This window comes from Chionomys nivalis, chromosome 10 (genome assembly GCF_950005125.1).
Source record: "Chionomys nivalis chromosome 10, mChiNiv1.1, whole genome shotgun sequence".
Classification (NCBI taxonomy): Eukaryota; Metazoa; Chordata; class Mammalia; order Rodentia; family Cricetidae; genus Chionomys; species Chionomys nivalis.
Genome location: NC_080095.1, coordinates 34,937,879 through 34,953,031, shown reverse-complemented (window position 1 = coordinate 34,953,031; position 15,153 = coordinate 34,937,879). Strand labels below are relative to the sequence as shown.

Genomic DNA, 15,153 nt, shown 5'->3' with positions numbered 1-15,153 from the left:
TTTATACTTAGTTTGCTATGTACAGTCTTGTACAAGAGTAAGAGAGAGTTCAACATTTTCCATTCAACACATATTTTCTTAATGCCTATGTATATGAGTTTTTGACAGATATTGGGGATTCATTTACAAATAAAGCATAATTTGAAATTCAAGGAGCTTGTCTGACAGTGAATGAGAGGAAAGAGGAAGAATGAACACAAGCAGAGTTCAATGGTGGCAACTGTCAAATGACATCACGGGATGATAAAGAAACACGCTGCAGAGGGTTGAAGGGGAAGGGAGGAGAGCAGAGGAAGATGTAGAGCTCAATAAAATAAATAAAAGCTCCCAAGGTCCTAACAAGGAGCAGAAGGAGGGAAAACATGAGCAAGGAAGGCAGGACCACGAGGGGTGCACCCACCCACTGAGACAGTGGGGCCGATCTATTGGGAGCTCACCAAGGCCAGCTGGACTGTGACTGAAAAAGCATGGGATAAAACCGGACTCTCTGAACATGGCGGACAATGAGAGCTGATGAGAGGCCAAGGACAATGGCACGGGGTTTTGATCCTACTTCATGTTCTGGCTTTGTGGGAGCCTAGACAGTTTGGATGTTCACCTTCCTAGACCTGGATGGAGTGGGGAGGACCTTGGACTTTCCACAGGGCAGGGAACCCTGACTGCTCTTGGGGCTGGAGAGGGAGGAGAAGAGGAGTGGGGGGAGGGGGAGAGGGGTGGGAGGAGGGGGAGGGAAATGGGAGGCAGGGAGGAGGCAGAAAATTTTTTTTCAATAAAAAAATAAAAAAAAAGGAAACACACTGCTTTTGGGTATTAAAACTACCTGAACACCTAAAATAACCAATTATTAGTACCCCCACCAAGGGAATGATGAACTGCAAAGTGACATCTGCTGCCATATAGCACACACCCTGTATGTGACTCCTTCTGTGACCTTCAGAACCAGAGCCAAGTGGGAGACACCAATATGTGCCTTACTCTAGAGTCTCAATTACGAGAGAATAATAAATGATTCAAACTGCTTTCAGCATATTTGATTTTATGAACTATAAAATACTTTATCAGTTGAGGAGCCCACCTAGTGAATTAAATTCCGCTTCTTATAATGCCATATGAAGTCAAAGGACTTCATAATATTTGAGCATTAACATTATCATCAAGTATTTTAATTTTTATGGTTATACTTATGATAATTATTTTTGAGAAAACTGTTACCGTACCAACCATTTAATCATTTTTATTTTTATCATGATGACTTTTAATTTTTAACTTAGGTTCCAGGGAACACCTCAGAAAAGGTCTTTAAGATTCTACTGAATGATACTTCACTAGAAAAATGTTAGGTATAGAAAAAGATCAACAAATACAAGGAAACAATATAGACTTTGCCTTGATATAACCTGTCATTTTGAATATCACACTGACAAAATTCTGATATTTTAAAAAAACACAGTTAACACATGATTACAATGACAATGGCAACCCACTACTAGGCTTTTATATTTTTCTAAGGTTTTTCCTTCTCTGGTATTAAGACTTGCCAAAATTTTACAGATGCAGAGTCAAGGAAGATGCATCTTTCTAGACGTGCATGGATGGCATTTTGTGCTCTCAGTCTGTCTTCAAATACACACATTGCCATTTTACTCATGTTTTTAAAGAGAATATTTAAGTCATAAACTTGTTGGCAAGACACTCCTAAAACTAAGTAAAAATGCAGAGGAAAAGGCAGAGGCTGCACGCACGCCTCTAGTGGCGCCACACTGGAAGGAGGGCGGTGAGTGAACTTTGTGGGAGTTAAACCGGGGGAAGAAATTCCCAAGTCTGGACAGTGTCACTTTATAAAAACAGACTCCTTTATTTCTCTTTCATAAAGTTAAGCTCAGACTTTTTGTACTAGCTTTACTGCTTAAAGGAGTTTCATTCCTCCCTGTACATTAAAAATTTACCCAAAGAAAAATCGCCACTGTTCCCAAGACACTTGTTAATATTTTGTGTAGTCTCTTAATGACTGTTTAATGCAAAAATATGCATATCTAGTATTTGTATCAAAGTTTATACATTGCTATACTACCCCCCCATAACAGCACGGCGATTTTTACTTTACTTTTTTTTTTTTACATCATTACTTCTTTAAATATGTCTTTTTATTGCTGTATAATATTTTGCCATAAAGTAGTACTATAGTTTATTCTACTGTTTCTCTACTTCCCCCTTCATTGAATGTGGTGCTGGAGACTGAATCCAGAGTCCTGCACATGCCAGGCAAATAACTGAGCGCTGGAGCGTACACCGCGAACCCTGTGTGCCTCTAATTCTGATTCACATGTTACTGTGGAGAAATACTTACCAAAGCAAAACAACCATAATTTATTTCTAAACCTGGTAAGCAAAAAAATCGTACTCACAAAACATAATTCATATCTGGCAAGTGCCTGCTGTGGGTTCTCCCCTCTCCTGTGTCTTAGGTATATAGAGCATCACTGAAGTCATGGGAGTTTGCTTCTTGAACTGTAGATATGTTGGTTTCTCTCATATTTTAAAATTAATCATTTTTCCAATAAATAAATGCAATCAGGCGGTGTTTACAGCTAGATACTTAAAACCATTCCCCAATAGTAGATTTCTTCAAGTAAGATTGTCAAAAAAAGGCTGACTAGTTTTTATCATTCTCTTTGGACAATGGTAAAAACTAAAAACAGTATGTTAAAAACTTGGACTTCAAAAATGCTTGCTAACCAGCATTTCCAGTGATGGCGGAATGCAGAAAAGGCAGGCAAGGCATGCATCATTTTCACACTGCCTGTTTTCCGGAGTAGTTCGTCATCGCCTGCCCATCCCGGGACAGCTACAGTCGTCCCACACATTCACACTTCCCTTTTGAGAGGTTTCACCAAGAAGTCTATGGCACATACCTTTTAGACACATTTTAGCGCCTTCCCCGCTCTCAATCTTAGCGGTAGTTCTAGAAATACTTTCTGGAATTGCTTCCTTTGGTGGGCTCTGAAATCCACATCAGAGAGCAGTAATTCTGATACAAGAAGGAAAATGTCCCACTTACCGTTTCTAATGCATTTACACGGTCCTGCAAATGAAGCATAATACAGAATTATTAAAGCAAATCTGTAAGCTGACTTTGTTTGCAGGTTTTTCTGTCTACCTGCTATTAGCAAAATATTATTTTAAAAATACAAAAATTAAAACTCCTTACTCAAATGATCTCAGCAACAGAAAAACAGGCAGGAAAGAACTACAATACCTTTTCTTATTGTACCTACCGATAGATAGGACCTCAGGGCTTAACTTAACAGAAAATGTGACAAATTCAGATCCAGTTACTGAGAAGAATAGCTCATATCTCCACTGTACTGCTAAAATTATCCCCTTAAGGATATGTAAGTGTGAGATAAATGTGAACACATGAATCACAGCTGGGTGGTAGCAGTGGCATGCAGAAGACACTAGCACACACACTAGTCTCATTAGGCAAACACTGAAGTGTGTGATCTAGTAAAAATTAGATTTAACTTAAACAGTTAAAGGTCATGTACAAATATTGAATGATAAAGATTTCTATGCAGCCGAGGGCCCTGTTATACAGTTTACTCTACAGAGTAACTACAGAATCTAGTTTACAGAAATGCTGGTTTTAAAGGAGTCTGAGACAACATTATTTAACAAGACAAATGATTGAGGAAAATAGTTTTGAACTCAATAACTATACTCACAACTTTCTAGAGGTTAAATGGGGAAACTGAACATATTCACCAAGTTTAAAAACTGGATTTGAGAGGAAGCTAAGTCAGAAGGTCAAGATGGAATGTCAGATTATTCCAGGGGGACAAGGCCATGTGTTGCTCTTGTACCATTTTGGGCAACTAGAGGAAATCTATGGAATTGGGAATCTTTTTCTTTAATTAGATTCACTTACATTCTTTCAGCCCACCAGAAACTGAGGGCTTTTCTTGGAGGAATTCTATAAGTTGGCCCCCAGTCTCCATACGGAGAAACTGAGTTGAACAGCCTGTAAACACCTGGTTATGCGGGCACAAGTTAGCATATCAGCACCATACACTATGGAACACAACCCAAAGCTGGCTGCTAGGCAACGTAATTTGTTTAATTACCTTTTATTGGCATACTTGGTAGGACTTCCCATTGCCACCATTACTTTCATAAATCAATATTCCATGGTGACTTATGAAATGTTTTGTTTGAGTGTGATCTCAAACGCATATGAGTCTCTACTCTGCTGCTACTCTAGGCTTCCTAGTCATAGCAAACCTGGTGTGTCACCAGTCAGCAATGTGTCACTGTCCTGTGCAGACAGAGCAGACAGCAGCCATGGCCACCTTAGATAAACCACTGCATAGGGAATTCGAATTTCTACAACCCTTACATGAACTTGAAGATTCTCCATACCATGCTCTGTGGGCTGATAATGTTTAAAGCTTACTATATTGTAAGAAAACACATGTAACTGGCTTGAAATAAGAAAATTCATATAATGTGAAAACAGAAGAATATCAAAACAGAAGAGCTTAATTCCCATCTGCTTTAATTTTTAATCACACTTATGGCAAAGATATCATTCTGATTTATGCTATGCCTGAATTCTATCCATCTGCTTACAGCCTTATCACACTTATGGCAAAGATAAACTGATTTATGCTATATGTCTGAATTCTCTCTAAATATTTGTATGACTTGTAAACATGAGACTACTCTATAGAACTATGGACAAAAAAAAACAGTCAAATTATACCATCTGTTTAAAACATAAAAGCCAATGAGCACTACATCTACTGTGGCCTACTAATGCCTACTTGCCTACAGCTTACTTTCTTCTTTAGTGGTAATGGAATCAGGATGCAATGGAAAATGAAACATAAATAAAAAGCCAGGAGGAGCTTGCCAATAAGCCTGATCCAAAGTTTGATCTGGGAAACACACAGTAGAATGAGAAAGTCAATTCCTAGGTGTTATCCTGGGCCATTTACGGCAGTGACCCTCCCCACCCCACACACAAATACATAAAATGGAACTGGATTTGTTAAATGAGGACATTAAAGAAATAGGAGATTCTTATTAACCTAAATTTTATTAATTCAAATTGTCAACAACAGCAGCAGCTAATAAGAGCAGATAGTAAGGTCATTGTTCCCACCAGTGAGTGTGATCTAAACCACATAGCTTTAAAGTCTCGATTGTAGAAGATAAGAAAGACAAAACAATTATCTTTATTAATTAAGGTGATTTTAAAACTTATGAATGTAGAAAACCATAACTGGCCACAAATGTAATCAATTTCTCTAGTAAGACCTTCACTGATGAATTGGCGTTCTTTCTTTTTCTGTTTGAACTGCCAAATTTTGTTTCCATAAATTTTATCTTCAGGCTCCATATAGAATCAACACCCTTTAAAGTCCTTATTTTCAAGTCTAAACCTTGAAAAGCATAGTAACATTAAAGGCGTAGTTAAGGTTGAAGGCTCAGAGAGGGAAGGCAACCTCTATAGTAATGAAGATACTGTCATGGTAACCAAATTATTTTAGGTGATGGATTAGGATAAATGTCTTTATCCTTATAGTCATAGATTTGAGCATTAGCTGAAAATAAATCTTCTAAGGAAAATGGACATTATATATAACAGACTTATACACATAATTTTTTATGCTTTTAAGACAATGGCAGAATCTCCAAAGTTATCTAAGAACTTCCAGTTATTACTTCATATAAAAACATCTAAAATAAGAGGTAGGAGTAGCATACAAATAAATTACTCTATTAAACAAATCTACTTCTCTTTAAGGAAATGTTTCTGGATAACTAACACCAGGAATAAGGACACAATTAAGACTAGCGCAGAAGCAACAATATGAATTTCTGAGGGGAATACAAGATTAAACAACAATATCAAAATAGAAATCAAAGGGAAAAGTTCCTTCAAATATTTTGAAGAAACAAAGTTTAGGGAGGATAAGGTCTACAGTGTTATCATTGGGATTTTTTTGTGATTAAATAATTCATTTCTACCACTCTTTAATTATAAGGCAAAGTTTCAGAAACATCTACAGTGAAAAAAAATAATGATTTTAATATATACAGGATTCCCATGGAGCTGGACAGTCACTGGCTTAAATGTGCAGGGTTAACAGTTATTCTCACACGTAGCCATCATAAACTATCTAGTGAGAATAATGCAGCTAGACACTGTGTTCTAATTTATTCTGGGTTTGACAAGCCATGTAGGCAGAGCTATAGTTGGGAGGAAGCTTACAGTATGTATACTGTTAAAATGTATTTTAACTTTTTAGGATGAGGTGAATGCTCTGCTGTGAACCATAAATATTCATTTACTGATGGTTGCAATGGAGTGTGCATTAGGATTCAGGAATGTACCGAGGCAAATTCATTAACATCACTGCAGATGGGAGAGGACTGTCGGCCAGGTTGGAAATGAGCGTGAAATGGATCACTCGTATCTGAATGGCAGATCACTAACAGTTCACTTGAATCAGCTGAATCAATCAATTAGACACATTAAATTAGCTATCACATTTAACAGATAAATTAGAAGCTTACAGATTAAAATAACAAGAATTATTTTGCTGTAGAAAAGGACAGTTGAAGAACTCTCATGCCCTCATCACAGAATCACACACAATCAGAGAAGGCCTGTAGAAGTATTATGAACATAGGAGAAAAACAGCACTGGCATATAAACATAAGTTGAATCTTCTTTTTACAGGTCAAAGCTTTTCAAGTAAAAGAATTTTGTAATCCTCTTTAGAAAGAAGAATTATGATGGCTAACAGTTTTCAAAAGGATAATCCAATAGTAAGGACACATTCCCACTAAATGAACATAGCCTATTCCAGAAGGATAACTACTCAGTTTCACCCCAAAGACCGCTCCTCTTGTCAGCACCAAGTCTTCTGTGAGTCTATGTAGACGTGTGCCTATGTGTGCACATGTGGAGAGTCTATGTAGATGTGTGCCTATGTGTGCACATGTGGAGAGTCTATGTAGACGTGGGCCTGTGTGTGCACATGTGGAGAGTCTATGTAGACGTGGGCCTGTGTGTGCACATGTGGAGAGTCTATGTAGATGTGTGCCTGTGTGTGCACATGTGGAGAGAATATGTAGACGTGTGCCTATGTGTTCACATGTGGAGAGCAGGAGTCAATGTTGGGCATCTTCCTCAATCACTTTTCACCTTAGTTTTTAAGTTAGTGTATCACTGAATCTGGAACTCATAACTTGGCTACATTAACTAGCCAGCAAGCCTGAATGATCCTCCACTCTCCAGCTCCCCATCGCTTTGGTTATACTTATACACTAAAATGTTCATTTTTGTAAGTGGGGATGGAAATCAGGCCCCCAAGCTTGCACAGAGGGCACACTGCCAACTGAGCCATCTCACCCAGGCCCAATCTCAGTTCTATCTAATGGGCAATCATACTGTACGTGCTATGCCTTTAACAAAGGATATATGAATGGAACAAAATGCAAGTGGTATATGGTATATACATTTTTCCTTCTAGGCATTTTCTCATAGCAAATAGTCATATTTAATAGTTGATCATAGTTTAAGAGCTAAAAAAAGTAGAAATAACCTCAAACACATTCTTTCCCAAATGTCAAGATAGTACAAAGAAAGGAAGAACAAAGCTTTTATTGACTATCACTAACAAGATAAGCATTTTCTAGAGAGATTTCAAATAAAATGAAGGTTATAAAAATCCCACAATTTCAACACAGTGACATAAAAAACATTTACAATATAGCATAAATTTGTTCAGAATATATATAATATATATATACACACAATTATGATCTATATATGAAATCGCATGCTCCTTTCAGTAGTCAAGCACAGTTACTCTTGACTTTTCTGAGGATGGATGGTATCAGAGAAGTTTGCACTGATGTACCAGCCATCCAATTTTCAATTTACCCACCAATAGATACTATTGTTTACTGTTACCCCATCACACTAGATCCTATGAGTATATTGGTTATTTTAATAGCTGCTTACATGCTTTTTTCCAAATTAACCAACTTCAGGGTCCAAAACAACAAATCAGAACCAATGAAAGAAATGAAAAAACTACAAGGGAAGGTTTCATCTTAAAATGCTGTCACTAAATGACAACTTACACTTGCCAAGAGAAGCCAGTCTAAAGGGACATGTCAAATTCTGGCCTAGACTAGTATCTAAGAATATTTCTTATCATTTGGCCTGGTGTGGCAAGTGTCTGAGATGCAGAGACAATCACAGAATTTAAAAACAGACTCAAAGTGTCTCTTCCACATTTCTGGTACATTCTCTTGGGTAGGGTATTACTGAGCCTGCAGCTGGCTTCTGTGCCTGCCTTCTGCTGTGCTCTCAGATTAGCACTAGGTTCGTGGTTTTGCTTGTTATGAGGTCATTACTGATCAAGACAAATCAGCTGTCTGTTCCAGAGACGGTGGCACTGTAGTCTCATAAGGATGCCATGTAATTTCGAATCTACTGTAAGGGAAATGCAGAAGAGCCTGGCTGATGGTTTATGGAGTAGAGAAGGCAAATGGGGAAGATAAATGAAGCTGTGTAGATTTGCCTCTAGACTTTGGAAAATATAGACAGAAAAGAAATGGAGGGGGTTGCTTCAAGATGCTATAAATTCTAGCACTTAATTCTATGAAACTAGCACCAAAGTTAGGTTTCTTCACTCTATTTCAAAATCAAGAAGCAACCTTTTCAAAGCAGGAGATTCCTCCTTGAAGATACAGTCTAATGGGGTATGTAGGCATGTGTCTACAAAATGTACCTTAAGGAAAAATAATGAAGGTAGAAGATGGAATTATTGTTCTCCTGGGAGTTTCCAATTCCACACTGAAATGACTGCTAGCAGGAAACAAAGGCATTTTGGTGATTGTGTGGCATCTGGGATACAGTACAAGTGAAAATTATCAGCAGATAAAATATAACCTATGGCGGTGTCTGGGGCAATGTAAATGACAGCTGTATGATTTCTAGATTAACTATTCCCAGAGAGAGATATAAGAACAGCAGTTGGGTAGCAGAGGAAGAATGCCAGCAACTCAGAAATCAACACATCATAATTTTCCCAGGGATTTACACTTTAAAAAAGAGTACAGGTCTCCAGCTGTGAGGTTAGCCACATGTTTGCAAAAATGCACAGAAGCCTGAGCAGGTCATACTGCACTGGTGATGATGCTATGGCTTAGGAAGAGGACCATGTCATGGAGAATGTGCAGGACCCTTTGGCCCAAGCCCCTTCCTCCTGAGGACTGAATTATAGCCATATCCTTACCTGTCTTGTGTGCCACACAGTTGAATCTTAAATGGCACAACCACACAGTCCACTTGATGATTAAATGGCCCACCCCTGTGCAGTCCCAATAATCTGCATCCGATTTTATACGCAGAGTTATTTACTCGACACTCTGCAGGAAACATATCAGATAATTGCACACCTTTCGATACCACATTCCTCACATATGTTCCTGTGTGTACCTACTTCTCAGTGTTACATGTCAGAGGGACTGCAGCTGAGAGAAATCGAGGCCTGAGCTGGAAGTTTTAAAACCATCTATTTGGCTGACGTTACATTACATTTTCTTCTTCCTATTCAGTTTGACTTAATTAAAACAGTATTATTAATTGGTATTTCCTAATACACACAGACAGGTATGAAAGAAAGGCACTTAATGAATGCAAAATAAACCTCCAATTCCTTGCCCTTAGGAAGTTATTCTTTATATCTAATGATATAAGAAAAAACACAAGTGAATGATTTGTTTACATTTCCCCATGAAAAGCATACCTGAAGCCTGGGTTATCCTGCATGCCGTAAAATAAAACAGATGTGTTTTTCAGCTATTCAATTTAAATATCCTAAATATTCCTGTCTATGACATACTTAACTGCTTTATCTTCAAATTGAGCTGCATTCTGAGTTTTCACTGCAGACTGACTAGCTTCTTCCCAAGGTGGAAGTTTAAATAGCAGATTCGGCTGTTTGAGAGAGATGTGAGTTATCAAAGAGTTGTGGGACTCTTTTATCTTAACATTATTGGGATGCTTAAAATAGTATAGCTATAAAAATAACATGAATACAGACCATAATTTTCAACTAATTATTTAATTTCTACATTTAGAGAAAATGATATCATGCAGTGTTTTGAAATGGTTCCTTAGATAAGTCCTTATCCAGTTTAAAACCACCAAGTCTAGAGAAATCATCACTTGAAATCCCATAGATTGTCCCCTCCAGGGTGATAAAGAACACATGGAGTTAGTTTGATGTTCCCACATCTTGATTTCACAGAACTGTACTGACAGAACTGTACTCTTTCCCCAAGTCTGAGAAGAGAGGGAATAAGTAGAATTATTAGTTTTCAGTAGTCAGCCCTGGGCTGTTCCACGACCATGTGGACTGCTCAGACTCTCAACTTCACCGTGGATAATGGACCCTCCTGGATGCTGAGTGACTGTACACCAGGAAGGTCTGATCATATGACATCAGACTCTTCTTCTGCCTGCCAACTTACCCTAAATTTTACCAACAGGAATTTTATCCTTTGTGGAAGTGGAAGACTTATTCCTTACCCCCTGTGCCAGTTATCCTGCAAACGGCAAGCATTTCCCATTAGATTACCATGAAGCCAGTCCAGGAGTCAGGAGAGTTGGCCAGATCCAGCCAGCTACCTGTGTCACAGGACCATGCACTGAAATGGTCTTTATATTTTTCTTTTGGTTGAACAAAACCAAGGCAGAATACTACTACATGAGATTGCAGGAAATCAAAATTTCAGTGTCCATAAACAAAGCTTTACTGGAACATAGCCTAGTGATTGCTTATGCCTTATCTGTGGCCTTTTCCATGACACAATGAAAATATGAGCATAAGACATGCACATCCAAAGGCATTTAGAATCTGGACCTTTCAACAAAGCGTGGTGACTATGGAAAAATACTGCTTCCTGTTAAGAATTACTTTTTGCTTCAAAAGGTCACTGTGTGTTTCTGGGGAGGATAAGGTGTACACACACCTACACACAGAGAGAGACACACAGATACACAGTGGGCGGGGGGAGAAGGGAGAGGAGAGAGAGAAGAGAGGAGAGAAAGAGTGCCATAGTATTTTTACTCAACTTTAAAACACTCTTTACATACATACACTCTTGAGCATGCATAAATACCAATACCCACACTACAAACTATTCCTCAGGTCATTGCTTATTCCTTATACCAATTTTTATTTTTCATTTCTTTCCAATGCCTTGTTTCTTTCTTTCCCCCTCCTTCATTTCCACTAATTTCTGTACATAATTCATTCACATTATTGAGATAGGCACTATGTTAGACATAGCTTCAATAAGGAAGATAACTGTATTTTTTTTGGTGGAGCTCACATTTCAAAGGAGGCAGGAACACTATAAATAAAGAAGGTGCCTAGGGATTGTGCCTGGGGTACATATGGGAGAAGGTTTACTGTGCATAGGCTGATCAGGGTCAGGCCTTATAAAGAGGGGGTATCTGAGGTGATGTTTAAAGGATGGAAATGAGAATGTCATTGAGAGATCCAGAGAAAAGTAAATTACAGGGGGTGAGTAGCAACATAAAGGTCCAGAGATGGGAAAGATTTTCCTCAATTCTAAGGTCTGAGAACAAAAGGAACACAGTGCACTCACTCTGTTGTCTACTGAAACATCTCTTTCAGTTGCCCACATCAAATAGCTACACTGTTTTTTCAACGTTTGGATACCAAAAATTGTATTAGCTATTTTTAACATATGTTTTTAATTTTAATATTTCCCTAGACTCCCAAGAACAGATTACTACAATTAGTAGTAATTTAATTTATCATTTAAAGTAAAAAACAGACTAAAAACATTAGTGCTGAATTTTCTATCATGTTTAAATGATCGAGCTTAGTCTGTAATACAAGTCTATTCAAATAGAATTCATCTAATTCATACTCTCTGTGTGTGTCTCTCTCTCCTTTTCCTCTTCATTGAGACAGGATCTTGGTACGTATGCCAGGCTAACCTCAAACTTACAATCCCCCTGTCCCAGTTTCCCAAGTCTTACTCTACCCACTCTTGGAAAACAACAAGTTGACCAAATCCTCTTCTTGATGGTCTGGGAAATGAAGCCAATGGAAACAGAATAGGCTGACAATGAGGTTTTGTGAGCAAACAAGTAATAAATACTTCCTACTTCTCATGACTATTTTGTGTGCAGGTTTAGAGATCTCTTCTGGGACCTCATCCTTAAACTTCCCTAAGCCAGAAGAGTACTCCTGAACTCCATTGTAAGTGCTATCAGATGATAGTGCAACAAAATGCATACGGCATTTTATAAATAAACTTCAATGCTCAAATAAAAACTGTTATCTGTACATCTTTTTATACTTACTTCACTACATAATAGAAAGGGAATGTGATTTTGCTGTGTGTTTTTAAGTTGGTTCCAATAATAGGCAAACTTTAACACATGGACAGCAAGCAGGCAGCGTTTCCACCTCCCTTTGTGAATGAACACTATGATATTAAAGACATTGCATGTTTGTGAAAAAAATAAATCCAGAAAGAGATATAGGATAGAGACTCTGAAAAGCAAGGGCGCATTACAGCTAATTTCAGAATCTGAAAACAATCATGGATTACGAGATGAGGAAATGCTTATTAGCCATTTTTCAGCTCATTTTAGTTTTATCACTTTTTATACAATTTAAAATTTATGGAAATGTTTGAATGGTGCCTTTAATTTTTGCCAGAATATTTTGAACTTGGTTTCAGAATGAAACTGAAGAAGCCTTGGGAGGGTTTGAATAACAACTTCTTCAGTCTGTTTATTTAAAACATGATGAATAAGCACAGAGAAAAGGTGCAGAATTGAAAAGGGAAAAATGATCCTTTATCCTTCCTAGAAGTGTTTGAGGTTTCTGGATTGTTCGGCATCTTGAACCAAGAGTTGTAATCTTACTTGCCAAACAATTTAACATTGCCCTTATCATTGTATGTGTAGTTTTAAAGTTATAGAAGATCAGTAAGATGCTTCCTTAATGGTAAGTCCTTAGTGTTGCCAGACTTTTTAATGTGAAAAAAAATTCCACAAAATTGCCCATGGCCTTTTACTTTGAGGAAGTAGAATCCCAGGGTTTTAAGCACTAAATATTTTGTGTCTGTCAATAAATCAGTTTCCTTAAGAAAAATTGAGAGAATAATAAGGAGAATAAAAAAAAAAACCCAGGAACCTAATCAGAGGGGTCATAGTAGTCACTGTGCTCACAGGAGCCAGGTGGACTTCCATGGGCCACACAGCTTTAGTGTTTCCATCATCCATCAATGAGAACAGCAGTATCTACAGTGGAGGACAGTGTGAGAACTGAATGGCATAGACTTACAAATAGCACAGTGCATCAAAGAAAGAACTGCTCTGTGGCTATCAATTCAGAATTCCCCTGATTCAGGGTCCCCCCTCCACACACACTTGATGCACAGAACATCACTCTAGGATGACTTAACACAATCTTTTTGCTGTTAGTGTAGTTGTCTCTGCTTTCGAGGCAGGTATCACTCTCCAGTCTAGACTGGCCTTGAACCTGGGGGCCACCATGCCTAGGTTTATATAGCCCCATCTTGACAGGAATTAGTAACTGTTACAGAAATGTTTGCTAAATTTAAAAAGTGAGTGTGGAATATCCCACACACAGAAATTGTCTGAAGTATTTATTCACATTCTAGAAACTCAGTCAGAGACTGGGAAGGGTGAGAACCTAGAAATGACAATCATAGTTTGTTTTAGCAATGTCCACTTCACATTTACAAACTCATTCATCTTACTGGTCAGTGGAAATGTGGTCCGACCAGAAAGGTATTAGTTATTAGAAAGGTCTTAGGTATTCGTTTCCAAGATGGCTGTTCACAGCAGTCATTATTTAAAATGCTGCACCTCACAACTGCCACTGTTGTCAGACGATGGAAGACAAAACAGATGAACATGGCAGCCTTCTCACATTTTAGGCCTGTTTAAGGGTGTCACATGACATGCACAAGTAGTAAGCTCTTTCGGAGCACAACGCTGAAATGATCACCAAACCCCAGTGAAGGAAGTGGAAATGCCCTCAGTGCAAGGACACTGTTGGCTCTGAACTTGTAGCCTTTCCCAGACGAACTCAACACCATGAAACACCACGAGTAGCTGAGAAGACCTCTCCCTTTTCAGAACACACAAGTTGCTATTTACATCAACCCTGTGGCACTGGAGCCCAGAGCGGGCTCTGAGTGCACCACTGAGGAATGTGGGTGACCTAGGTGAAGTCAGCTGCCAGGGACCCGGGCGTGAAGTTCCATAAACCCATCCTGCCTCATGTGAGAGCAATTTATAAAGTTTGAAAAGGACACCCACTGAAAGTATTTTAGTAAACTTGGCTACAGAGTAAAATTGGAGCTTTTAAAGACTATTCTTTGTCTCACACTTTGCAAATGCTTCCAAATAGTTTTTCTTTCTTTTAGGAGGCTTTCTTATTGACTAGACCCAAAACTGCTGAGTCCCGAGGACGTGTGCTTTTCATACTGGTAAATAAACAAAGACCAGCACGCTTTTATATTACTTTTATTATCAAAAGAAAAGAGCCCGGTCAATCAACATCTATATATTAGATGATAGAAGACTTCTCTTGGGGTATTCTATTTTCAAGTTTTATTCTGTCATAAATTGGAATTAAAATTAAGTTGCAAGTTTCAGATAAAATAGGGTGATAAAATTTAATGACCACTAAAATATCAGGTGGAATCCACTTTACTGAGCTTGCTTCCCTGCTCTCTGGAGGCTTCTTGATGTAGTAAATTGCAGTGTGCAAATCTAATGAGCTGAGACCCTGCTTCACCCCAAGACAGGCTGCTGATGTTCACCTCTGCTGAGACCTCACGGCAAATGTGAGGCTTGGTAAGTCTCTTCACCTCTTGAGAAAACAGTGACTTTAACGAGCTATTAATTGTCTTGCCTTCAAAGTGGCAAAGGAAGGCCTGGCACTCCACGCCCATAATCGTTCATGCTTATTTTTGCTGATGCCATTGCTTAGCCCCCCCCCCTCCAGTGTCCCTGAACAAACAGATGCATAGTCATTTGCCTGA

At 38.4% G+C, this 15,153-nt stretch overlaps 1 protein-coding gene across 5 annotated transcripts in view; it reads right to left on the bottom strand.

Annotated features, from left to right (window-relative positions):
• Cep128 (centrosomal protein 128) overlaps positions 1 to 15,153 on the bottom strand; it is a 335,390-nt gene that overhangs the window by 50,448 nt on the left and 269,789 nt on the right. For all 5 annotated transcript variants that reach the window (XM_057783389.1, XM_057783390.1, XM_057783391.1 and 2 more), the window contains one exon: positions 3,059 to 3,082. In XM_057783389.1, coding sequence (XP_057639372.1) covers positions 3,059 to 3,082 — 24 coding nt within the window. The remainder of the gene's footprint in view (positions 1 to 3,058; positions 3,083 to 15,153) is intronic.